The sequence below is a fragment of the Capra hircus genome, chromosome 5 (genome assembly GCF_001704415.2).
Source record: "Capra hircus breed San Clemente chromosome 5, ASM170441v1, whole genome shotgun sequence".
NCBI lineage: Eukaryota > Metazoa > Chordata > Mammalia > Artiodactyla > Bovidae > Capra > Capra hircus.
The window spans coordinates 73,447,104-73,473,685 of NC_030812.1; the positions used below are offsets into that span (position 1 = coordinate 73,447,104).

A 26,582-nucleotide genomic window follows, 5' to 3' on the forward strand; every position below is an offset into this window, starting at 1 on the left:
GAGGGCTGGCCCATACCCATCTGCTCTTCCTCTGGGATGCCCATAATCCGAAAGGCCTCCATGGTCTCCTGGAACATGTCCTTGTCCTGTTGCCCGGGGATGGTGACATGCCCGTTGGACAGGAAGCGGTATTTGTTGTATGACTCCAGCAGGAGATCAGCTGTAGGGGGCAGAGCGCAAAGTTCAGTGAGGGTCAGGAGGCTCCAGTCAACCCTGTGACCTCAAAGGTGTGGGAGATTGGGAAGCACCCCGAAACACCCCAGGAATGCTGACTCTCCCCAGCATGTGAGACGGGCACACACAGGGCTCCCCCCACCCAAGAGCATCAAGGCCCAGAAGTCTGCAGCTGCACAGTGACCTGCCCAGGCTCCCTCTGGCCTGGTTCGAAACAGGGGCCAAGCCCGCAGCTGGTCCAGGAACAGAAGTCAGGCTCGCCTTGCCTGCCCCCAGGCAGAGTTCATTTCCTGACTGCAGTGTGTGGCCTGACTGCAGGGGGATCCCCTGGGTGGGCCCACAACTCACACTTGAGGTGCTCCCCAGCCCCAGACAGCAGGTAGTAGAAGATGTGGAAGGTCCGCTCTTCCTTGGCTTGGCGGATGGCACGCGATTTCTCCAGGAGATCTTCAAGGACGTTAAGGAAGTGTGCACACTGTTGGGAAGGCAGCCTGCCACATTCCCCCATTCAAAAGCCATGGAACTTCACCAGTAGAAAACAGCAAAACAAAACAAGGGCAAACTACCCTGGCTCTGTCCCTCATGGCGTATAGCCCGTCCAAACAGCAGCCCTCACACTTGGGAGTCTCATCTGTGTAAAGGACCCCCCTCGTCTGTGTAAAGGGACCCCTTCTCACGAGAGAAGGGAGCTAAGAACACTTCCCCAGGCTATTAAGATAAAGGAGCATCCACTCAACACTACCTTCAGGGAACCACACTGGAAGACCTTCTCTAGCTCCATCCTATTCGAAGATCAACTTTGCACATATGCTCAGTCATGTCCAACTCTTTGTGACCCCATGGACTGTAGCCCGCCAGGCTCCTCTGGCCATGAGATTCTCCAGGCAAGAACACTGGAGTGGGTTGTCATTTCTTTCTCCAGGGAATCTTTTCAACTCAGGGATGAAACTCATGTCTCCTGTGTCTCCTTCACTGGCAGGCGGATTCTTTACCACTGAGCCACCTGCAAAACCCTAAGCTCAATTTTATCCCTCCTATAAACAAAAATCAACTTATCCTTATCCTGGTCCTTTCCCTCGTGCCATAGACAAGGCGTCGTAAGAGGCCGGTAAAGAGGAAACTGCAGGAATCAGGAAGCAGCCTCTTCTCCATCAAGGTCACTTCCCCCAACCCCAGACCCAGAACACTTTTTACAGTTAACCACAAGGATACAGGTCTCAATGTTGGCTCCCACAATGTAGCCATTGACATCAAAGTTGATGCGGATGAACTTGCCCTGAGGAAAGACAGATGAAGAGATCAGAGCCCCATCGTCCAGCCCCTTCCCCAGTGGCACAGCCTGGAGGCAGGAAACCAAGAGACTGAGCCTGCGTCAGGCAGCCAGGGACCCGGCACCCCAACCGCACAGGAACTCAGAAGGGCCACACAGCCAAGCATGAGCGGGACCAGCTCCAGGGGCACCCAAATTCCTCCACAGAGGGGAGGAGGGAAGCAGTTATCTGGAGGCGCTCCTCCTGCTTGGTCTGACTCTGGGTTCTAACTGGCTGCGGTTACAGTAGGACAAGCAGGGGACCGGTGGGGACTCCCTGCTGCCTCGCTGTCTTCACCTGAGCTGAGGAAGCTCCTTACGCAGGTGTGTGACCTAGTCTATTGCCTGCAACAGGCCCAGAAGCACCAAGTCTGACCCTTCTCTACATCTGGGGCACAAACACCCGGTGGGAAGGTGCCCATGAGCACCACCACTCACAAATCGAGAGGAGTTGTCGTTCTTGACAGTCTTGGCATTCCCGAAGGCCTCCAGGATGGGGTTGGCCTGCAGCAGCTGCCGCTCCAGCTCACCCTGGAAAGGAACCCAGAGGCGTGGTGAGGGCCAGACAGTGGCACGGCTGCCAGATCTGCTCTGCCAGGCGGAGGGGAGGCGGCAGAGCCGTATCCACACGCCCCACGTGCCAGGGATGGGGGCTTCCGGACTCCGACCACGCCAGCCTTGGCCTGGTCCCCACTGTCACTCCAAAGCGACCTTCCTGCCAGATGTCTGGAAATGCTGCCTGACTTGAACTTGCTTCCTGGGCTAATCAACCAGCGGCCCTAGAAAGGGAAAGCAGGCTGCCCATCCAGCTTGGGGACCTGGCGGGACGGCCTGGATCAGCCCTGGAGGATGCACTGGGAAGCAGCACTGGAAACAAGAAAAGACACAGAGGCATCAATCCTTCCCCTGGAGCGTTTCCATCCAGGACGCTGCCCTTCCTCTGTCCCACGGGCCTCTACTCCCCACCCAACAGCCCACAAAAAAATTTTCCCTTTTCACAGGACAAGGAGAGAGGGAACCAGATCTGCAAGACACCACCTGTCACATCTGTGTCCTAATAAACTCTGCATTTTCCCTGCTGGTCCCCTGTCCTGCCATTCCCTAAGCTCCCCCACCCCCCTAAACCTTCCCCCAGCAAATCAGGTATCTGAGCATGGGATTAGCAAGGCCCAGTTTGAGTTCTAATTATTTATTGATAACATCAATAAGCCCTACTACGGTCTCATGATACTTGGTGGTTGGCAAAAATGTCCCCTTATTTACGCCTTCTTATCCCTGGGTCCTTGTGATACTTAAGAGTAGGAAAGACAAGAGTAGCCCCATTTCACAGAAGAGAAAACTGAAGCCGAGGGAACGGGAATGAACTGCCTGAGGTCATCCAGCCATCATCCAGCAAAGCAGGTCATCGAATGCAAGGTTTCTACCTCACACCCGTCAGTTACCACACCGTCCCTCGCCACGCCCCAGCCCTACCTGGGGAGCTCCCTGCTATCAGGTGGGCAGGACTTTGGAAGCAGTTATCATCCTCCTGGCAGGCCAGGTAATAACTGACACTGCCTGAGGAAAAGACGGCTCTTGTTCACCTTAATACCTGGGCACTCTAGGGAGACAGCACATCACACAAGGGCCAGGTGAGGTTTTCTAATTTATCGGCAGGGCTGGAGTCAAGCCAGGACTTTCTGAGAATAAAGGCTGCCTGCCTGTAATCTGTGATGAAAGAAAGAACTGGCGGCAGATGCTCCCCGAAGAGCCATGAGCTACAGCCTCCCAGGGACGCCTGCGTCACACAAGGCCACTCAGGCACACCATTCTGTACATAAGTCTGCAGAACACTGAGGATACTCTGGGGTCTGGAAAGGCCACCAGAGACTGGAGGGGACCCCACTACAGCCATCCCTGATCAGAGATCCTCCCAGGGTTGGAGAGTATTGATTTTGGACTGTATAGATTAAGCGGAGGAGGGTCAGTGCAGCCAGGTCAAGGGGCAGAGGTCAAGCCCACAGAGCAGGCCCTACAGGAGTGCAGGGCACCAGCAGTCACAGGACACTGGCTTCCATCCCCCAGCTCAGCTGGGCTGGGAAGACAGCGAGGCAGCCCACGGATCCAGAGTTGGTTTCAGCGCTGCTCCCTCATCCACTGAAACACCTTCTCCAAGCACAGGCCAGGCTGCCAGGCTGGCCGAGCCACTCCTGTTCCCACAGTCAGATGGGAGCTTGGTCCCCACCGGAGCAGGCAGCCTGCTTAGAGGCAAAGCTAAGGCCTCTGTTGGGGCCACAGGCTGCTGCTGTGGAAACACAGGGGCCCCAGGCCAACGCAGGAGCAACCAGCTTGGATTCCTGAGCTGAACTCAGCCGAAATGAATTGAATGGTGGCGGCTAACCTACAGGTTTCTCTTCATTGATGCCTAACCGGGCACAGGAGAGACCTTTATTTGTCAATGAAACCTGCATACTGTGAAATTACGAGGCACTGCTATAGGCAGAGTGTGCTCGTGAGATTTGGGATTATCTGCATGGTCTCTGAAGGGCTTCCCTGGGTGGAGTTTCTGCCAGGGGCCTCCAACTAGCACACAAAAACCAGAGGGAGGAAGAGCATCAGAGGTGGCTGTTCAGACTCCGGAAGTCCATCTGGAAAGTCCCTTCACCCTGCACCGCTTTGCCAGCTTGCCGTCTGGCCAAAGCCTTGACCCCCATAAGGTGAGGTTTGGGGTATCCCAATGGGTGGTCTTGGGATAAGCACTTGGGTCACTGCGGGGAGCAAGCTCCCCAGCGTATGCCGCGACAGGCCTAGAACACAAGGCACAAAACAAGTTCAAGAGTGTCTCGTGGCCTGGCTGTGTGTGGAAAATCACTGCACAGCTTTAGGCAAGGAAATCAAACAAACTGGTCAATGGCCTTTACAACTGAGGGCCTGGACAGTCATGAGAAGCCAAGGGCAGCCTATTCAATCATTCGAGTTGAGCTTGGAGCTGGGTACTGGGTGCCCATCACACATCAGTCTGAGAAAGAGGACGTGCCAAGTTCACCTCCACTCATCTCAGCTCCCACATGCCGTCGTGAGTGCTGGGGGCCTGCCTCTCCCCGCAGATGGATCAGCCCCAGACATAATGCACGTGGGTCGATGTCACTGCTCTGTAACTGCGGTCTCCCCACTCCTGTCCCACAGGGCAGCGACACCAAGGCCACCCTCCGGAGATCCAGACATATACTAGGCATTCAACCAGTAGCTGGGAAGTGGATTTTCCTACAAATCCAGAGATGGAAAACCGCAGCTAGAGAACTCCTAACCTCCCCGGGCCTGTTTTTAAAATAGGTCCCTTAAAAAGAATGGAAAATGGGGGAAGGGGTGGGGAGAGAGAGAGAGCAAAAGAAAACTTCACTCGTTTCTAAATATAACTCCTGACACCCCTTGGAAAAAGATTCAGAATGTCTGGCAAAGTCTGGCACATGAAAAGTTACTTCTGGTTTGATTCCAGAAGACTATGCTCTTTAGAACATTCTGCAGGACACACCCCAGGTCTGCATGCAAGGAGACACACACCGCTACTTACTTACACACGCTGCACATGGCGCCCTGGGAAGTGGGGGGCGCCCAGATGGCTGCCGGGGACACCGGTGGCACTTAGATTTCATAGGGAAGTTCAGGAGTGTGTACTTGAGAGACAGACAGAGCGCACCACAGGGGCATGCTTCAGACTGACCACACCCGGCTCTGGGGAAGCCCAGTGAGCAGATTCTTGGCACTGCTTCCGGCCAGTGCGGGAAGGGCTGCCCACCCCATCTGGTCCTGCACGCTGAGCGTGTGGGGGTTTGGTCAGGCAGACGCTCACTCCGCTGTGCCTCGGTCAGGGCTCCGCACGGGGACTTCCGCCCCTTATGCTCCTGGGAACTCTGAGCTTCTGAGAACAGCTGGGCGGTGAGACTGGTCCCCTTCCTGCCAGGGCCGTCATTGCAGAGTGCACGCGTGGTCACCGTGTGTCACAACCCAGCCCCTCCTCCCAAGACAGTCAGTGAACCGAGCCTATAAGAAGAGGTCTAGCCGCAGAGTGACAATGGTGTGGAGTGAAAAGCTGCTCAGAGAAAAATCGTAATTCAAGGGCACACGATGGGCAGAACACGCATTCCTGGTGTACAACGTGCAGTGAACGTGCAGCTCACCTAGCGAGGACACCGCTGGGTTCGACCACAGTCCACCAAGGGGGAGAGGGGGAAAAAAAGGGACGTGAGATGACTTTGCAGCTGCCTTTTCTCTCTTCACTGAGGGATGTCCACCCAGAGGCATTTCAACACCAGGGAACAGAAGCAGGGGTTCCAATGCCAGCCTGCCCGAGATCCTTCAAGTCTCCATCGACTTGAGAACCAAGCTTTGGAATCTGTCTTCCAACCTCAGAAGTGGAGGCCACACAGCAGGGGCTGCAAACTTCCAGCAGTCTCCAGTTTCCACAGCAACTCAGGGTTAGGGCCGGTCAAGGAGGAAGTGGGCTGGCTCTCACCAGACCCACTCCCAGGATGGCCAGGACGCAGGCTCGGGCAAAGTGGGCCTGGCCTCTACTTCAGTCCCCCAAACGCCAAGCCATGGATCATTAAGTGCTCCTCCTTGGGGAAACCAGGCACGTCCGTGGGGAGGAAGGCCACACTCACCTGGTCCTTCTTGCTCTTGTGTGATGAGGCCACGTGAGCCAGGTACTGAATGACCTTCTTGGTGTTCTCCGTCTTGCCAGCTCCAGACTCACCCCTGCCAGGAGAGCCAGACAAGTTCTCAGGGGAGAAGTGGCCACATCTTTGGTGTCTCCCCTTTCCCCCTGCAGGCTCTACTGTCTCCCATTCTGTGGGTGCCAAGGTGGGACACCCTCCCACCCCTGCAACAGCCCGTGGCAGGAAAGGGACAGGTTAAACTCTGGAATCCTCACTGGGGTCCTTTCCCACGGCCCTCCAGAGGCGTGACAAGAGTAAACTTCGGTCCACTGCCTGCCCTGGTCACTTGGCAGCCTTTGCTTCCAAAAGTCTCAGGAATAAGTTTTCGGCAGCTATTGACTCAGGGGTCAAAGGCACTTATACATCTTCCCTTGAAACTTCACTTGAAGGAATGTTCTGTACCATTAACTTTCTCGGCAGTGGGTTGATTTATCAGCTCCTCGTTAGGTTCAGAGGACGGAAGTGAGAAGCCCAGGTAAAGAAAGCTGAGGTTCAAAGCAGGAGAATGCATTCTGGGGGCCATCAGCTCCCAACCCTGCCTCGTTGAGAAAATGCTTGCTTTTCTTCTTGGCTATAAACCCCAGCCCCGCCCCCTCCTTTGAGGAAGGAGATTAAATCTTTGAAATAAAGCTCATTCATACCGGGACCACTGAGTAGCAAACATTAAGCCTGTTCCTTGGGGAAGTGGGGGCTTCCCTGGTGACTCAGACAGTAAAGAATCTGCCTGCAATGCAGGAGACCCAGGTTCAATCCCTGGGTCAGGAAGATCCCCTTGAGAAGGGAATGGCAATTCACTCCAGTATGCTTGCTTGGAGAATTCCACGGACAGAGGAGCCTGGTGGGCTACAGTCCATGAGGTCACAAAGAGTCAGACGTGACTGAGCAGCTCACACTTTCACTTTTCACTTTTTGGGGAAGGGGTAGGGGATTGACTTGGGAATGGATCTCGTGGACCTCGGTTTTGGTAGGAGTCCCAAAGAGTATGAACAGAACAGAGTGACCCAGGCCCCGCCACCCGGACAGAAACACTTACGTGCACAAAATGGACTGGTCCTCTCGGTCTGAAACAAAAGAGACACGGGGTTAACCTCCAGGAGAGTAAAGCATCCCCCTCCAGTTTCTGAAGAGCTGCCCACTGCCCCCAACCCCACCTTCCATGAGCAGAAAGCCTCAGACGCTGGCCTTGCAAGGGGATTGAGGGTTCCACACTACCAACACACGCTGACCCCCTGCCTCACTGGGAGGAGGGACATTCCCCGGTGGCAGCTGCTCCCTCCTCCAGGGACTCAGACTGCCTGCCCTGGCTGCCCACCCAGCCCCAGTTCCATCTGTCCACCTCTGAGGAAGCCAACCTCTGGAAAGCTCCCTGGAAATTACTTTCCTGAGTGCTAAGGTGGGGCCTGCCCTGTGCACTTCTAACTTGGGGTTGTTGGAAACAAGGTCTGTAGCAGATGTTTAAAAACACTGTCCCCATCCAGGTAAGAGGCACAAGTAAGACGTTGGGTGAGAGGTGGGGTCAAGGCTGGCTTTGCAGCGGGACAGCCCTGGGCTAAGATGCTGCCTTGGCGTGGCCTTCTCGGAGCCCAGCCTCCTCCCGTGATGTGGGATAAGAGTGTATACGGAAATTACACGTGAGAAAGCACTGGTGTGGCATCTGGCATGGGGAAAGTGCTCAGTAATGTGAGTTCGGAGGCAGGTCAGAAAGAACAGAAGCTCTTCATAATCAGCTCCTGACCAGTTTCTGTGACAACTGGGGTCTCCCGGCCTGGGGGTCAGAAACTCTCAGCCACTCTCCTAGCTCTGTGAGCCACTCAGTCAGCAAGGATGTAAACAGTGCTCTCCCCTTGGGGCAGGCAGAACAGTAACGTTCAGCTCTGAAAGCAAAGTTTGACAGAAATGCTTTATTTAAGATATCAGGGTTGGCCTGGCTCAGTCCTCAGTGCGCAATTTTAAGCAACAGCTAAAATTAAAACCTTTTTTTTTTTTCCCTTTTTATCCCATCGCATAGAACACCCCACCCACCTCCTTGAGGTCAAGTCAGCCTGAATCCAGGACCAGGCTACTAATGGACACTTGGCTGCAGTGAGGTCTGCGGTTCCTAAGTCCTGGTTTCCTTACCCATTCGTAAACATGCTACTAACTCCCTGACAGGATTAGTTTGAAAAACAGAAAGAATGTACAAAGGACCCAGCCTGGAAGCCTGTGCAAGGAATGGACTTCACAGGCAGCTGCTGTCCATCTACCTCCCCATCAAGAAGTCACCACGATGGGTGGTGCTGACTCGGTCAGGGACGTGGAGGAACTAGTTGACAAGTAACCAGGGTTCCAGCAGTTGTCAGGAGCCTCAGTGCTGGAGAGAAACTGACATCAGCCATCTGGAAGAACACCCTCACGGGCTCGACTGCCCAGCCAGGACCCTGCAGGACAGGGCATCTCGAGGCAGACTCAGGGCGGCCTGTGCGTTCAGGCTCGAGAGATGGATTTAGCTGTTGGGCACCAGCAGATACTGCGCAGCAGGGTCACGTGCCTCTCTGCGAGGGGGACCCTCCTGCATGCTGATCCCAGCACCCCACTCGGCTGCACATTTCTGATAATCACCTCTTCTCCTGTCTCGAGAGGGAGAAAGGGAGTCCAGCCAGGGAGGAGCAACAAGAAAGCTCACGTCCAACACAAGCTGCAGTGGCCCCTCCAGCCCTGAGAAATATCAACAGTGCGAGGGTGTGGAGGGAACTCGGCCGCTCACACGGACATAGCCTGCACCCTGCCCCCCGCTGGGCAAGAGTTCAGAGCAGACCCGGAGGGTGACCTTGCTTCCAGCTCTCGACTTTCCCAAAGAACAAGGCCCTTAAAGGCTGCACAGCAGAGCCTGAGACAGACCCAGAGGGGTTCCCGATAAGGCAGCAGGGAAGGGAAGGCAGGGGGAGGGTAAGGAGGGAGGTGCTAAAGGTGGGGGAAGCCAGGGCAGAATAAGAGAATAAGGGGACTGGGGGGGTGGGGGGCGGCACAGATCTGAAAGAACACAGCTGTGATGGGGTCAGGCCTCCCTCCCCCACCCCCTGCTCCATCTCAGAGGCTGCCCAGCAGCTAGCGTGTTCAGTCCCGCTCCCTGGGAGCAGGCAAGAATGTACCTGCGCGGCGCGGCAAGTCTGCAGGCAGTGGCGGCTGAGGCTACCATAAAAGGAAACATTCCCATCCCTTCCAGAGGAACCGTTTTCCCAGGGCTGTCCGGGCCTGGTCCCTGGGACGGCTGGAATTCCTCTGATTGTGTGAGGGGGAGTCAGATGCTGAACGGCTGAACAACAGGAAGCAGAGGCCCCAAACATACACGTGTGGGCACGCACACACAGTCGCACTGTGCACACAGACCCACATGCACACACACAGGGTTGTGGACAAGTTGCATGCGGACACGCATACACATGAATGCAAAGACCAGACATGCCTGGGCACATGTGCAGAGCCATGAGCGCGCACACAGGCACATGTACACATAGACACGCACACCTGTGGGTGCACACACACAGATAGAGACACTTACACAGAGGCCTGCACACACTTCACATCCCACTTCCAGAACCAAACGCTTCATGTAAGCTTCATCCACTCCACCATCTCCAGCTCTCCCTGCTCTGACTTTTCACCTCCAGCTCCTGAAGCCAAGGCACCACTGTCAACACAGCCTAAAAGGAAACCCTCTAACCCTTGAATTTTACACTTTAAAGAAACCTTAATTTGCTTCACCAGAACATTTGCTGAGGCAAATACTTTTGCAGAGGAAGCCTGACAGGAGACGTTTCTGATTTCCTCAACTCTTGCCCCAACCACTTTTTTGAAAGTGAAGTCGCTCGGTCGTGTCCGACTCTTTGCAACCCCATGGACTGTAGCCTACCAGGCTCCTCTGTCCATGGGATTTTCCAGGCAATAGTACTGGAGTGGGTTGCCATTTCCTTCTCCAGGGCATCTTCCCGACCCAGGGATCGAACCCCGGTCTCCCTCATTGTAGACAGACGCTTCACCGTCTGAGCCACCAGGGAAGGCCCCAACCACTGGGCATCCCTGAATCCACCTGCCCACATCCCCCAGAACCTGTCGATTTCTCTCTTTTTATAGAAGGTTGCATCGGCACCTCTTAGGAGGCTCGTGAGGCAGGCACCGCCCCTGGTCTGCACAAGCCTGTCTCACGGCATTTGGCTCTGTTCCTGCACTCAGAAGCATATCTTCTGGGTAGGGCTATTGTTTTTGTTTAGTTGCTCAGTCGTGCCCAACTCTTTGCAACTCCATGGACCATAGCCCACCAGGCTCCTCTGTCCGTGGGATTTTCCAGGCAAGAATACTGGAATATGTTGCCATTTCCTTCTCCAGGGGATCTTCCTGAGCCAAGGATCAAACCCAGGTCTCCTGCATTGGCAGACAGATTCTTTACTGCTGAGCCACCAGGGGTCAGGCAGGAGATGGGGGAGGGTGGAGGGAGTTCTCAGTGACTCTCCCCCTGGCTTGGTTCACTGTGCTGGGGCCCCAGTGCATTCCAGCCAGAACCCTCCTTAACACACACTCCATAAGCTCTCCCCATACGGTCCTCTCTAGGGACACGGACCCTTGAGAGTCCAGCCCACTCCATTGTTTGCTCAAGTCCTTATTTGAGCCTATGTGGAATGAAGTCTTATTTGAAAACACCCTTCCTTCCTCCACTATAGAGGAGACAGACAGATAGGAATCCAACAGCCCAGAACCAGGGAAGTGCACCCACCAGAGAAAATCCAGTTCTGGGAAACAGGCTCCCACAGGATGAAGACAGTAGCCTGACTTAGGGCCCCTGAACCTCTCCTGCCCTGGTCCTTCCTCAGCAGGGACAGGGTAGAGACAGGAACACGAATCTCTGCAGTGATTTTCAACTCTTTTAAAAGCTGCAGCAGGGACTTCCCTGGTGGTCAAGTGGTTGAGACTCTGCCTTCCAATGCCTTCTGGTTCAGTCCCTGGTCAGGGAGTTAGGATCTCACATAGCAAAAAACCAAAATGTTGAAACAATATTGTAACAAATTCAATACAGACTTTAAAAGCAGCAGCAGCCTTTCCTCAGGAAAATCTTCCTGAGTCCCCCATATGAAGAGTAGGAGACAAAAACCAGAGCTGCTTGGGAGGTGGAGACAGGGTTCCTGGGAACACACTTTACAACTACCGGTCCATGTGTCTGGAGCCACGGGGGAGAGAAGAAAGCCGCTGGCGGGGTGCCCTAGAGCCCGGGGCAGCACCCTCGTCCTGCACGTCCCCACAGGACGCCTGGCCCCTCGGCCTCCGGGCAATGGGAGGGCAGGGTTCCCTGGCAGCGCCGCTCCAAGGATCAAATGAGGCGGGTGAATAAAGCCCGAGACACGGCAGGGTTTGGAGACTGACCGGAATGACCCCAGCCCTCTGCACCTTCCAGCTCTCCCAAATGCATGGCCTCCTCACAACAGTGAGAAAGGTTTTAAGTTACATATCCAGTGATGAGGCCATTCCCTCCCTGGATTTTATTTTAAACCCCAAATGCCCTGAGGCCTTTTGGAGCCGATTCTGATGTCCACATGGACAGGTGTTTCCAGCCAGCTCAGGAGGCCCCGTCGCAGGTTGTGAAGGGGGGCAGGGGGGAGCGCCAACCACAGGTATTTCAGGCCAGGTACAGGCTTTACAGGCTTTTGTGAGGGGCCTTCTCACTCACTTCCTCTGAGAAAGGAGCTGCCGATTCTTGTCCATAAAAGGCCACGCGGCTCACTCAGCCATGATGTGACATCAGCCCCGACAGGAAGTATGGGAGGAAGGGAACAGGTCTGGTTCACCCACTGCGGCTGCCCAGGACTGACTCATCAGACGCTCACTCAGATAACGCCTGCTGGCCTTCCGCAGGGCTGCTCTCTGGGGGCACCTGGAACAGGGTTCTGCCTACAGGACCCGTCTTCAGATCAACCGGGTTTTTCTCTAGAACGGACTGAGATGTGGATACAGCCCAAGCAAAAATTAATTCACAGGGCAGCTGCAGCTTCGACAGCCCACCTGAATGGGTGAGAGATGGCACAACCAGTGGGCCTGCGACTGTCCACACCAAGGAGGCTGTTTTTTTGCTAAAACTGCACAACAGACCCCCAGGTCACCCACTGTCAGACCCCTGCTCAGTGTTGCCTGGGACAGAAGCCTCGAGCTGCGGGGACAAATTCCAGGGCTGCAGGTTACTTCTCCTGAGACTCTATCAGAGACAGCATTTTGGTCCCAGTGGGTGAAAACACCCGGCACTTTGCCAGGTGTAAAATGTGGAGAGACTTGTGGGTTTAAGCTCAGACGTGGGGGCTGGGAAGGTTCTAGACAACAGGTGGTCCCATCAGCTGCATCTAGAAGTCAGGACACTAAGTCCTGAGAAACCCAATGACTTGGTCAAAGCATATAAGCTGGGCCAAGAAGCCAGGCCTCCAGATTCTTCCCCACACTGCTCCCATAGGCCAGGGCCTCAGGGCTGCACGTGACGTGCTATTCCCACTACGAAGGGTCACGCCAGCCTTGCAAGCTGTCTGCTACTTTTTCCAAAGCCAGCCCAAGTCATGAGCTTGGGTTATTTAAGTGCATAGGAAGCAAACAGAGGTGAGGAAGAGAGGGGGCAAAATAATGCCTCCTGTTAGTGGGTTGCTGCCAAGCCTCGGTGGCCTGTGTCATGGCACCCAAGGGAACCTACCAGCACCCCACTGCAGTCAGTGAACAGGGAGAAAAACCCACTGGTGGCTCCCAAGCACATGGCGGTGTCACCAGCTGTGTTCTCTTCAGGAACAAAGGTGGGCCCAGACCAAGCAGACACTCGAACCAGAAGCCAGGGGACCAACCCCACTCGGTGCCTCTGCCCACGCTCTCCCCCTGTAGGGGCGGGGTGTGGACTCTGCAGAGGCCCCAGTCCCCAGGCACAGGAGGCAGAGATCTGGTAGGCCTCCCCACCAGCACCCCTGACAATTAGGAAGAAACTCAAGGGACTGCTCTTTCATTCTGTTAGGAGGCCCCAGATAAGCCCCTTCTTGGTCAAAATGCATCCGGTGGCTCACGCAGGAAAGCTCCTAGTGCACAGGTAAACCTGCCCAAACCACTGCTTCTGGCAGGCAGGGCTGGGAGCAAGAACTTCTCAGAGTGAGCTGCTGCTGAGGCAGCTCTCATGGGTCTGCCAGGATGGAGGGAGACTCAAAAGCCACATGTGGGTACAGATGGCCCACAGCAAAGGTCATGAGGACATCTGGAGGGACCTAACAACCCCTGAGGCCAGTTTCACCCTCTGAAATAACCCCTCATGGAAAAGGAAAGACAGGGAGGAGTCTTGGACAGAGAGCACTAAGCCACCGGTCACAGCTCTGCAGCAGAGAAGATAGGCGGGAAAGACAATGGGACACAGACAGGAAATGAGATGGACACCACCAGGCAAGCTCAGGACAAACCTGGCTTCAAGTTGGAGCACAAACAGCCCTCCCAGGAGGCAGCGGGCTTTGCGAACGTCCCATTGATGGGTTCGGTCCAAGTTAGAGAACCAGGAACATCAGGGCTAAGGAGACAAACTGCAGTGGCACGTGAAGATGCGCCCGGTAGAAGCCAGGGGATGAAACGTCTTGAGAAGGACAAGCAAATGAAATAAAAGATGGGCTGGGGACTGTGGGGCCAGTATTTGCCCCCAGAACATGGCTTCTGTTCTCAGCTTTCAGCTTAGAGGTCTGCCGTATTGTGTCTGCAGTCCATCGTGGGTTGGAGAGACCAGCTCTTCAATAAGAATCAGGAAGTCCAGTTGGAATGACACCCCAAGCCCCAGTCAGCACCACCTGTTTGCCAGAAGCACGGAGTTATTACAAACGTCAACAGTGGGCCATTAGCCTTGGTCAAGACTAGAGGAATTTTACAGAAGCCACTGATGTTATCCTGAGTTTTACGCCTGCAGACTCTCAGCTCCCTTATCTCTTTAGGTTGGAGGAATTTATCTTGTTCTCCTCTGATAGCTAAATTCCAGAAATCAAGCAAGCAAAGGAAAGCAATCCTTTCCACCAAGTGCACCAGTGACCAGCCCTGACATACCGGGACACACTCTCTTGGGGTCTCCAGCCAAGAACTTGAGAAAACAGGGAAAACGAGCTTGTAGGCAGCAGAGAGGTTAAAAGCACAAAGCGGCTTAGCCATTAGAGACGTTGCAGGTGAGTTTTTGTTGTTTGCATGTTGCGGGGAGGAAGATGTGAAGTAACAGAGACATGGGGCCAAGTTCTCGGCCACCGGCAAAGTTTCAGGTTCCGAGAGGTCACTTCTTTCTTCTCTCCCACTTCAGTCGGCCCAAAGCAAAGCAAAGCCGGCCTGCTGGGTTGAATCAAAAACAAAACAAAAAAGCAAGCCAAGAGCTGAATCCTTGAAAAGGACTCATTAACCACAGATTCCTCTTCTAGAAAGGACATTTTATAGAAATGAGACTGACAGGCGTGACCACATTGTAAGCAGGCAGCCTCATTTCAGGAGCTGACTTTCCTTCTGGGGGGCCTGACCAAGCAGCCTCTATGCAGGCGCTCTGGAGTTGGGGTGGCAGGCCCAGGGCTGCCTGTCACAATGCCCCTCTGGTAGCCCACCAGCACATAAACAGACGACTGCTCCAGAGCCAGGGAGGAACTGTCTCTCGTGTGCACGACACCTTCCTGAAGACCCACCCTTGAGGCCTCATCAACCCCAAGGCCCAAGGACCAGATCAGACAAGCTGGAGGCTGCATCTGCCAGCACACACCTTGTGTCACGTGGTGACTGTGGGGATGGCAGCTAGATGAGCCACTTCCTGCGCGTGCCGGTACCCAGAGCCTGGCCTCTCGGAGGAGGCTCACCAAGGAGACTTTAAGAAGCCACCTGAGAAAGTGTGTGCTTATCACCTTCTTCAAGCAAGTGGGAGAGTGTGTGATGAGCAGTTCTCGCAGAAGGCAGGGACTGTTCATTCAGGACATGGCATCTTCAGGCCCCACTGCTACCTTCTATCGGACATCATCACAGGACATGGCCTCTCGTTCAATCCTTGGAGTAACCCTGCCAACTTTGTTTATCCAGTCAAGAGGCAGAAGAGAAAATGAAGGCCCAGAGTTGACCCCGGTCGGTCAGGACACAACAGGGCCAGACTCCAACTAGTCCAAACCCCGTGCTCTCCTCTGCACACACTCTCTGCTCACAAGGGAAGTCTCTCCTTCAAGCTAAGGCCCAGAGAGACCTAGCAGACTAGACTCCTCTGATGACCTGCTCCAGAAGCGCCGTGTCATCTGTCAAAGCTGGACCCCCGACCCTCCTGCTGTGGCATATCTGCCTGCCTCTCAGACCCCAACCCCAGCAGGGCTGCATCCAGCACAGCCGGCTGGCAGGGGTGACCGTGGGACGGCAGGGGCGACAGAGTGCGGCCCTAGGATAAGCCGCTGCCTCCGGGCTTCCCTGCAGACAGCGGGGCCTTTGTGTGCAGCCGGCTGGTGGGGCTCCCTGGCAGGGCCCGAGCCTCCTGGCCGGCACATTCCTGGCTAAGTACAATCGTCATATCTGTGGCTTCCTCGGCTGCCTGTCCTGTGAGTCTGCTTTAATGCAGGGACCGTTGAAGCACTTCCGACACAGCACTTTCCCTCTGGAAGACCTTAGAGGGTAGACAGCTCCATGGGAACAACAGTCACCAAGCCCGGGTGAAGGTGGAAAGAGGGCCCTAACCGGCCAAGCCCACAGGGAGCATCCCTCCAACTCCAGCCAGGGAGGAGGACCAGCGGTGAGCCCTGGAGGATGGGCACCAGGGTGGGAGTGGGAGAACTGGTTTCTGGGGCTGGCTCTCTGGGGGCCTTAACATTTCGGGGCCTGTCCTTCTACCTATAAGGCAGGAGGACTGTCCTCAAATGTGAAGAGAATGATCAAATTCTACCCTTCTTTGCTACCCAGAAAGGTTACTCAAGCACCGAGAGGCTGGTGGACACTCACCCAGCCCTTAGTGACCAACCACCCTAAGGCAGCTTCCACTGAGGAGCAGAGGTGGGACTAGCGTGGAGCAAAGGGTTAAATAGTTCTCGCATTAGCTCAGGTCCGGAATGAGAGCAGACCCTGCTGCCCCTCCCCCAGCAATGCTGGGAGCTCATTAAAATACCAGAGTCACCAAAAGTGAACCAAACCTGGTATTCTAACTAATTAACATAGAAGAGAGTCCTTTTCTTCTCCTCCTGGGGGAGATAACTGAGCTCCAATTCTTTAACTGGCTGAGTCTCCAGTGAAAACACAGGCAGTCTTTCCCACAGAGGAAGACTCCCAAATTCCCCGGGGCAGCCCCTGGTACCCTGGCCCCAGACCTGACGTATGCCTTCAGTCTTCTCATCCTTCTGGCCTCAGATCATTCAAAGCCTTCCGCTTTTTACAGAATCCTTAGGAACGCGTTAACCACAAGGTAGGAAGACCCAGTAATGCCCAGGACAACAAATTAACCCAACGGGAAAGCCAACGTAGGAAGGGTGAACCTACCAAGTCACCACAACTTTAATTAAACCCAAGGCTGAGGCTTAAAACAAACAAAACTGGCACGCCTGGGCCATGCCATAACCATTTATTGACACATAGCCTGCCAGCCTTTCCACAGGATCCGACCTCCACGGGGTGTTCCGCGGTGACTTTCTGACCACCCCAGGCCCCGGCGGCAACATCTTCTAAACTCTCAAGACACCTGACACTTGCTGCAGTCGTGCTGACAGCAGGTATAGGTGGCACCTCATCCTGTTATACAGCTTCGGCCACAGATCTCTGTGTACAAACATGTCTGTCTCTCCACCCATATTGCCAGCGCCTCCAGTGCCAGAATAACGTACTCAAGTATTCTGGCACTTTCCATCTCCTACTGCCATAGCCTAATCTGGAATACCGTGTGCCGCCATGCCTCATCTGGTACCCAAGGCAGACAGCACTAATCTATCCCAGCATTCTCTGGCACTGAGTCTCAGATCCTTGCCAACACAGGGTTAGGCAAGGCACTACTGATTGATTGGATCTGACACTTAGAACAAAATCCATCTGCAATACCTAGTATAATAGTTCTGAAGTAAGTGGGGGCAATTTTGCCCCCCCCCCCCGCCAGGGAACATTCAATAGCTATGTCTGGGGGCATTTTTGATTGTCACAACTGGAGAGGGAGGGTGCTATTGGCATCAAGTGGGCAGAAGCCAGGATGCTGCTAAGCATCCCATAATACTCAGGATAAGTCCCACCCCCACCCAGCCTGCAACAACGGAGTATCCAGCCCAAATGTCAGTGGTGCCAGTTTGAGAAACCCTGGCTTAGTCTAACAAATAGATAGAGAAACCATAGAATTTATCATCCAAACTGGGGTGGCTTCTGAAAGTAAGAGAGCAGTGTCAATACTAACTGCAAGACAGCAGGCATAAATCGGGACTTACAGGCACACCAGAGCACTTAAGAGATGAAAGGCAAGGGAGGTCCCTAGGAGAAGTCAAAGAGCTCCTCTCATAAAAGTCCCCAGACAAAGCCACCAACTCCCCTATTTGACAGAATAAATGCCAGTATGTCATAAGCCACAGCCAGCTAAGGGACGAGATCTTTTTCTAGTTCTCATTTAAAGAAAAAGCAGAAAAGGAACCGTCTGGCTGTGCCTTTTAGGATGTGTGTGTCAGAGAACAGACTTGTGTTTCTCAAAGCCAGGGGAACTGCGTGTATTAAGTAAAACACTCTCTCTAAAAGAGAGAAGCAACCTGAGGACCCCAATGCTCCACTGTTACTACCTGACTTAGGGCAAGAACCAAAGACTCCTCCTGGGAACTTTCTTTACTGGTGAGCCATCTTGTCATAACAGGGCAACTTCTGTTAATTAACTTCCTCCCTGTTGTCTCAAGAACAAGAAATCTGTTGCCGATTGCTTTGCTGGTCAACTATGTGCAACGAGAGGGAACTTGGAAATGTCCCTGGTCAACACGGGGGCTGAAGAGCTGCACCGAGTCCAGTGTGAGGCAGAGAGTGGGTGAAAACTTCTCAGTCTGAGGTTCAGAAAATACATGGACCCAGCATCTACACAGATCATTAAAGAGAAGCACTAAGACCCTAGGTTCCTCATGCCTGCAGATATATTTCCTATCCCTGTTCTCCAAAAGATGAAAACACCCACACATTTGCCCTCATAATTTGAGACAGCTCCTTGGTTCCTGTCAAGAACATTCCATTACAGCCAAGACTTCCTGCTCAACACAAAGGAAAGCTCCAGTCCTCTGCAAGTTCCCTTTTCCTTTTTTCCCCAATTGTTTCCAACCTGTAGAGCTGACTTTTGTCCCTCAAAATTATCACGGTTGAACACATATAACTTGGGCAAATCTCTTTGGGAAGAAGTCCCACAGGTTGTTAGAAAAAAGGCTAGCAGTCTAATTTCAGAAATTCCAATTCCTGGAGCCATGCTATAGTGATATAGCTATAGCTATATCACTACGTTATTCTTATCATAATGGCTTGACGAGAAGTGAAAAAGCCCACTTGCTAGAAAAAAACCTTTTGGGTTCAGGATCCAAGTGTGGGAACATGCTCTAACTCAGCAGCGCAGAGTTCAAGAAGACTCCAGTCTGCATGAGGCCAATTATAAGAGCCAGGAGAAAACTGACTCATAACCTCTGGAGACAGACTCAGGCTCTTCTGGAATCCCACAGAATGCTCTCCCATCAGACTCTTCTAGTTAGCACTCTGAAACCAACATCCTACTTTAAAACTAAAACGCTGGCTTCCTCAAGGAATTTTGATAGACGTCAACATGAGCCAAAGGAGAGGCCAAACTTGTACATCCTACATAATTCACCAAGTTTGGTGATGAAACACCTTCCACAGCACTGTGTGGCTGGTACAATACAGACCCACATGTTGCCATTTTAAACCACTAAACCAGGGATAAAGTTAACGCAAGACTCATCACCACCACTGCCTAGATTGACTATTAAGATTAAAGGAAAAAAAACAGATGCCCATGTAATAAGTAAGACATGAAAAACCACTATCAGTATAAGATATGAGAACATAACCCTATGCTAAGCAGTAGGCTAAGCTCTGAGAATATAAAGGCAACATGGGCCTGGTCCACACCTAAGTCAAAGTATTACCAGGGTTAGCCCAGACATCCTCCCTAGCTAGCAGTAATACTGCAGTCACGTCTTTAACAAAAGAGTAGAGACTTGCCAGCTATTGCAAGGCAGAAGGAACAGCCATGGTGGTTTGAAGCAGAAAGGCCTATTGGAGAAATATAAGGAGTTCCATGCAGCCAGGAAGTTGGAGAGGTAGGCAGCAGGCCAATTGAAAAAGAGACAGTGTAAGATAAATCAGGTTCCAGGCTTGAGTGATTGGGTGGATGGAGAAATGGCATCTGGGAGCAGTGGGCTGGCGGCAATCAACTAACAGAGCTGGTCCTCAGCTGGAAAGTGATGGCAAAGCCACTGAAGCGGGTGGGGCCATGGTCCAGAGGATGAGACCTTGAGAAGCAGCAGGTGTTAATAGGGGAGAAGACGTGAATGGGGCCGTAGAGATTAGGGAATCATAAAATCACAGGAAGGAAGGGCTTTCAAAAGGAAGTGGTCAAGACTGTCCAATCCTAGGAGAGGTTAAGTAAGATAAGAACCCAGAGCTCCACAGAAGGGAGGGTGGCCTTTACCAGACAGTCTGGGAGGGCAGCGGATGACGTGCAGGGGCAGGAGTATGGCTGAGAAGTGCTGAATGGAGGCAGTGAGCGTGGATACTTCCTCTAAAAAGCTTCACTGTGATGGAGGAGGGCAGAGACAACCTACAGAGGGCACAGAATCCAGGAGAGACTTTGTCTGTTTTTTTCAAAGACGTAAAAACACACGTTTCCAGACTGTGGAGAAGAGAGGAAGAGGTTAAAATCATGGAGGAAAGGGAATAACAGGTAGAAAAGGCAGCCTGGAAGTCAGAGAACTGGCACAGGAGCTCTTGATCAGAATGAGAAATTGGGAAAATAATTAGTAAATGCACTTTTTTGTTAAAGCCTCTACAATATTCTATCAACATATAAACGTCTCCTTTGACAGCCACCACCCTTGGCTCTGATGCAATGGCTTACAGACCTCGATGCACAGCCCCCTCACCAGTACCAGTGATAGCCAGTCCACAGGATCACCATGGCTGTGAACATGAAGGAGCACCTGCAAAGTTCCCGACAAGGCTGCAGGTAAAGACAGACCCTTGGAAGGCTGAGGGACTCACCTTGCATCATACTCCTATAGGCGGTGTCTGTGATAGCGTAAATGTGGGGGGGCATCTCATGCCTCTTCTTGCCTTTGTACATTTCCACGATCTCTTCGGAATAGATAGGCAGGTTCTTATAAGGGTTGATGACCACACAGAACAGGCCTGAATAGGTCTGAAAAGAGCGACAAGAATGGGTTAGGAAGTTTGACTCACAATGTCATGGAAATCCTGTAGCAAAATGTCTGCTGCCTCCAAGGATCCCAAGTCAGCCTGATGTGAAAGCACCTCCTGGAGCCCCTGGTTTTCCAGGTCCTGCTCCAGCAGACCTGCTGAGGCATGGGGGCACCACCAGCATTTCTGCTCTTTCAGTGGGGGTCCTCCCTTGACTGCAAGACTGCTGCCAGCTGTGCACGTCAACAAGCATGTGCTTTGGGCAAGATACGGCGCAAGCCTCATGGACAGTAGGAGTCCAGTTATGAAACTGAGATGTAAGGACAATAAGAGATGTGTTTGCCTTCGTGAGAGATGCACAAAGGGAAAAGGATCCAGCTGCAGCAAGCCAACTGTGTGACGATACAAATTATTCTATCCTGAAGGACTTTCCAAGATATTCAAGCCAAAACTTCTCCATCATTGGGAAAGACTCATTATGCTCCTCAACCATCTAGATCCTTTGTGGGAGAGTAGATCACTGACAGATATCCCTCCCTGGAATCTTCCAGAGACAATAACAGGAAGATCTCTTTAAAAAAAAAACTTAAAAGACCACTGTCCCGTCCCCCATGAACTTTCTCCAAGACTCAGGGCTCTGCTGAAGGGGAATTCAATTCGTCAGCACTCACAGTGAGACTTCTGGGAACACACCTGACACCCCAAGTCTGAGTTCACCAGGTTAAATCAGATCCCAGAGTCAAATCCCAACAAGGGCAAGTTTCTTAACTGCCCCCTCCATTTCTCAATCTGTAAAATGGGCACAGGCAGGCTAGCTGATCTTCATTGAGTGAGGAGCTCAGAGTAGTTCAGGAAAGCAGTTTCCAGCAGCAACAGTCTAGGCAGACCTGCCTTTCTTTGGTGTCTTCTTTTTCTAATAATTTCCCTGCTATTTTCTTTTTCTTCCAAGATCCCCCTCCCCCTCCCCGCAACACACAAAAAAAGACAGATTCCTAATACCTGGATAAGACGCCCAAGACCACCTAGGGGACATGGGTACTCACTGCGGGACATAACTCTCTTTAGGCAGCTGGAGCAACACAAGCACCTTCTCCCAAGAAAAACAGGCCAGAGGCCCCAAAGAAGCCAGGCGAAGCAAGACCCACAAGCCATGACTCACGCACACCTGCAGCCCCCGACTCTGCTGAGTGACAGCTGAAGACTGCGGGGCAGGTTCCTGGCAGAGTTGGGAGCAGACCCAGGTCCCACGACCCCCCTCCCCACCCCCAGCCAGGGCAGACCTTCTTGGCTGTGGAGACTGACTCTCCAAGCTCCTCACATCTTTTTGTTTCCCTCGCTACAAGTGCCCTTGACCCTCACTGTCCACATTGTTGCCTCTGGATCCAACAGCAGCCCACATCTGAGGGGCTGTGGGTGTATCAGTCCAGTTCCTTCCACCCCTACCCTCTCCAGTCTCGCCAAAAATGAGGGTGGATCTTGTAGCCAAATCCAAACACAGGATCCACATGGGAACTGGTCGTGAGGACAAAGTCCTTCCCAGCACCGGCCAAGGGCTACAGGTCTTGAACTTTCCAAGCAGCATTTAGGATGAAAGCAGAACTCCAGAGGGACCCACCAACCATGCACTGGCCCGCATGCAAAACAGCAGCTGAGCTTGGGACATGAACAAGTGTGTTTGGCTGCCTCTTCTGCTTGGAGGAGGGGATGCAAGGCCCTTAATTTCCTTTCTTCCTGGGATAATCAGTCAATTGTTTTCCCTCCAACTACTCTTTTCAGGAGGGACCAGGAAAGCTCTAAAGCAAAGCCGTCTGCACACGGTATCAGCAAGCTCTGGCTCGAGTACTATGAGAAGACAGGAGTGCCTTGGGGAACCTCTGGTTTTCCCTCCACTACTGTTGGGTGGGGACGAGATGGCAGACCAGGCAGCAGCGAAGTCATCCCAGGAGCTCAGAAACAAGTGCGCTTTGTTCCTGGGGTTTGAGAAAACCCACACTCTAGGAAATCCAGCCTGATGAAAGTGAAGGACACGTGGCCACACATTTAGGGCGCGCAGTGGGGCCAGATGTTTGGAAACAGCTGGTGGTGACAGCAGAAGGAGACTGAGGTTTACTACGACAAGTCGTTCTGACAGCTGGGTGGGCAGACGGTCCTGAGGGGGGTTCAAGAGGACCTCAGAATTCTCTGAGCTAATCCCATCAAATCAGTGGACTATCAAACTAAGCCCCGTGGAATGAGCACTGCAGCTCAGGTGGGAGGCAGGGGGCTGTACCTCGAGCCCATGGCGCTGGAAGCCCGTGGAGGCACAGACATTGAGCAAGCGGCTCCGTTCCCACTTAGCCACGCCAGGGAGCTGCTCCATTCACGGGCCACAGAGGCTCTTTGTGCCTGACCGCCCCCTGTCCCCAGGCCTCCCCCCACTGAAGAAACAGAGCAGCTGTGGCACAGAATTACCCCACGCCGCCCACAACGCCAGGCAAACACACCACACAAAGGCTCCCAGGGTCGCAATTTGGAACCTCGTGTGCAGGGGGCGGGGCGGGGGGGGGGCCTGTGAAGGAGGTGGCGCCCCCTTGCCCAGGCAGCCCCACCAAGCAGCTTTGATCTTCCCAAAGCCCTGCACCTGCTGGGGTCTCCATTAGGGCAAATGCACAGACAATCAGCTTCCTTCTGGTGAGGATGCTGAGGAGGAGGCCAGCCAGACGGAGGCAGGAGGCTCTGTGCCCGGGTAAGGCCAGCAAAGATGCAAAAACAGGGGTTAATGCCTGATGTCTCCAGCTGAAGAGTTTCAGAAAAAAGCCTCAGATTCTACCCCTGAGCTTATAGGCGTAGGTCCATGCCTGCCTAGAGAGCAAAACACATGCTCTGGGAGATGAAGCAACTAACACACTTTCATAACTTATATTCCCCTTTGCAGTATGCTGATAGGCAAGTGCAGGCCATCAGTTTGTTTCGTACTCGGCGGTTCTCTAACAGGACCCAAGCTTAACTGCGACACGTACAAAAGGCCAAGCAGAGGGTCAGAGTTACCTTCACCTACAACAAATGGCAGCAGCTACAGAGCCCAAGTCTGAATGAGCCCAGGATTGGCTGGTGCGTTACAACGTTCTCACAACTCCTTGTAGATGGGGAAGTGAGGCCCCACGTAGCCGTGTCAAATGTTCGGGGAGGGCCAAGATGCGAACCAGGTCCTGGAGGCTCCAACTCGCATGACCTGAATCACTCTGCTTTACTGAGCAGGACCATTTCTTAGAGGCCAGCAGAGTGGTTCTAACATAAGTCATCAAGGATACCAAGGGAAGAGTCCCCTGCCCAGACAATAGCACTTACTCCCATCTCCCCTCCACAGACAAGCAATGCTTCCTTAAGGCCGTTTGTTTTTCTGCAAGTCACTAATTCTGAATTTCAATATTAATACCCCAAGAGAAGGGGCTTTTAACTTGTCCATACAATATTTTCATCAAGAACTCCTGACTTCCAATCTCAGGCCTGCCAACACCTGGCTGTGTGTGTAAATCCCTTGCTCTCTCTGGGCCTCAATCCTTCCCACCTGCCATATTACATATTAGAAAGCTGGGTGAGGCTGGTCCATTAAGGACTTTTCCACTGAGATAGGTCAATGTATCTCCTTATCCTAACAACTGCAAACACCACCCACTTATGTAGATAAGTCCTGGAACCACCTACTCCTGCAGAGCCCCGCCTACTTATTTAGATAAGTCCTGGGACCGCCCACCTGTGTAGAGCCCCGCCCACTTATGTAGATAAGTCCTGGGACTACCCACCCATGCAGAGCCCCGCCCACTTACATAGATGAGCCCTGAGTAGTAGCGCTCCTTGAGGTTGTGCAGCACTGAGGCTTCGTTGAGGCACGTGAGCTCCGCCATGTCTTCCACCTTAGAGAACTTGGGTGGATTCATCTTCTGGATATCATCCTTGTTCACCTTCACCTTCTTCCCGTTCTCCACCAGCTCTACAATGGCCTCCTCACCCATCTCTTCCTTGAGGCTGGCGGGCTCAAAGCCACTCTTGTCAGAAGGCACCCATACCAGCTTCTTGGCAGCCCAGTCGGCCTGGGCCAGCGGGTTATTGATGAAGTTTTTATCCACATAGAGATACTTATCAGCAGCTTGCTGCGCCATGGTGACTTACAGCCAGGACCTAAGGGAGAAAAAAGGATAAAAGGTTAGCTATGCACCATGTAAAGATCACTCATCTCATATCTTTGCAAATTGTACAGCATTATAATAAGTAAATTATAGATAACCAGGTTGTACAATTTGTCAAAATTTTCTCACTCTCTACTTGCAGGAGAAAGATGTACGTTGCTGAAGAAAAAAATGATCAAGGATTCTGTAAGGAAGTAATGGTAAGATGTATCCTACGGTAAATACATAATCAAATCTATAAACAACAATTGTGCCAAATGATGAGCATAATAAGAATCTTGGACAGATGTAATTATAGTCACACTAGGCTACACCCACTAAGGCCAGGAAAGTGACCGCACAGTTAAAGAAGACTTCCAACAACAACAGATTTCTAGTTAGCCCAAAACAGGCAACTGACTACAAGTGCACAGAGTGGAAGTCTCCAGTTTAAAAAACTTTCTCATTTCATGGAGTCAACTAAGAGAAGAAAACACACCACCAGGATGTTGCCAACAGATTTTAATTCCACTGCCCCAAGAAACAAGGCGAAAAGGAAAGAAGTCAGGCTCCAGGAAACGCTGAGAGTAAGTAATCACTGTTTCCCTTTTGGGGCCCAATGTGAAAATGTAACCCTCACAATTCATAGCCCAGGAGAACTTAAGCCCATGTGTGTTTGCTTTTTCTGAAGCTCATTTGCAAAACAAAGATGATAAAATAAGAACCCCTCACATCCGAGTGGTTTTATTTATTTTTTTTTTCTGAGTGGTTTTATAGTTTATCAAATACTATCACACACACTTCTCTATCTCAGAAGATCCTCATTCTAACAACTCTGTAAGGTGGGTAAGGTAAGTGTTATTATCCCATTTTACAGATGAGGAAACAGAAGCTCTGGAGGTAAGGGGCTTTGTCCAAAGTTACCTAGGAAGGACTCATGCTCCTCCTCTAACTCCCGCTTCCCACGGCCTAACCACAGTACTTATTCCTGCTCAGAGGCTCAGCTGGGATCAGCTAGGAGGACAGCTGTTTTGAGTGAATCAAAAGCAGGATTTAGACGCCCTGATCCAGAACAGAGCCAGCCAGAGCCACCAGAGGAACAGCCCAGAAGCTCACTGCCTAGCTTACGACACAGAACGGTTTTTCCCCTGTGAGATCAAGGGCCCCTCCCCAGGTCCAGGAAGCCAGGAGGACCCCAGATCCACGTCTAGAGTCACACAGTCTTTCATGCTTCCAGGTCCCAGCAGGAACTGCGATGCCAGGGAGGCTTGGAATGGAGAGAACAAAAGGAAAAGTCTGGGCCATCCAGGCCTTCTTATCTGGGCTCATTAAATGGTTTCCAGATCAAGGCTGAGGGGCTCCCTTGGACTCACTCCAGGAGAGGCTGTTTTCCAGGAAATCTGCTAGCTCCACACCACCCCCACCCCCAACAAAGAGAAGGCAAGTCCAAGGAGCAGAGCCTGGCAGCCTCCCCAGCAAGCTTAGTCAGTGGCTTTGTTTACATTCCCAGCAAACCCTGGCAGCCCCTCTTGGGGGACCAAGGGGCACCATCCACCTGCAGGGACCACCCCCAGAAGAAGCAGGCAGAGCCCAGAGTTAGGCAGCAGCGAACAATGCAGGAATGGGATGGCTGCAAACCACCTGGCTGGCCGCATCTTCTGTGTGGGGCTGGAGGATGAGGGGCTGCACAGGCCCACTTGCAGCTGTCCTCACTTCCACACTGGCCAGTCCATTCAAGCAAATCAGAGGCTTCTCTCTGCCAGAGCAAATACCAACTGTCCTCTGCCTCTCTGCCGTCCATCTGACCACAGGCCAGTCGTCCTCCACAAAACCCTAGCCCTCAGGCTCCCCAAACCAACCTCCCCAGTCACGTCACCA

The 26,582-nt window shown here is 52.8% G+C and overlaps 1 protein-coding gene across 1 annotated transcript in view; it reads right to left on the reverse strand.

Annotated features, from left to right (window-relative positions):
• Window positions 1-26,582, reverse strand: part of MYH9 (myosin heavy chain 9) — an 85,445-nt gene that overhangs the window by 30,663 nt on the left and 28,200 nt on the right. The window contains exons 2-9 of the mRNA XM_018048283.1: window positions 24,366-24,717; window positions 20,404-20,560; window positions 7,211-7,238; window positions 6,124-6,217; window positions 1,922-2,014; window positions 1,387-1,450; window positions 523-621; window positions 17-160 (exon numbers count right to left, since the gene is read on the reverse strand). Coding sequence (XP_017903772.1) covers window positions 17-160; window positions 523-621; window positions 1,387-1,450; window positions 1,922-2,014; window positions 6,124-6,217; window positions 7,211-7,238; window positions 20,404-20,560; window positions 24,366-24,698 — 1,012 coding nt within the window. The 5' untranslated portion in view covers window positions 24,699-24,717. The remainder of the gene's footprint in view (window positions 1-16; window positions 161-522; window positions 622-1,386; window positions 1,451-1,921; window positions 2,015-6,123; window positions 6,218-7,210; window positions 7,239-20,403; window positions 20,561-24,365; window positions 24,718-26,582) is intronic.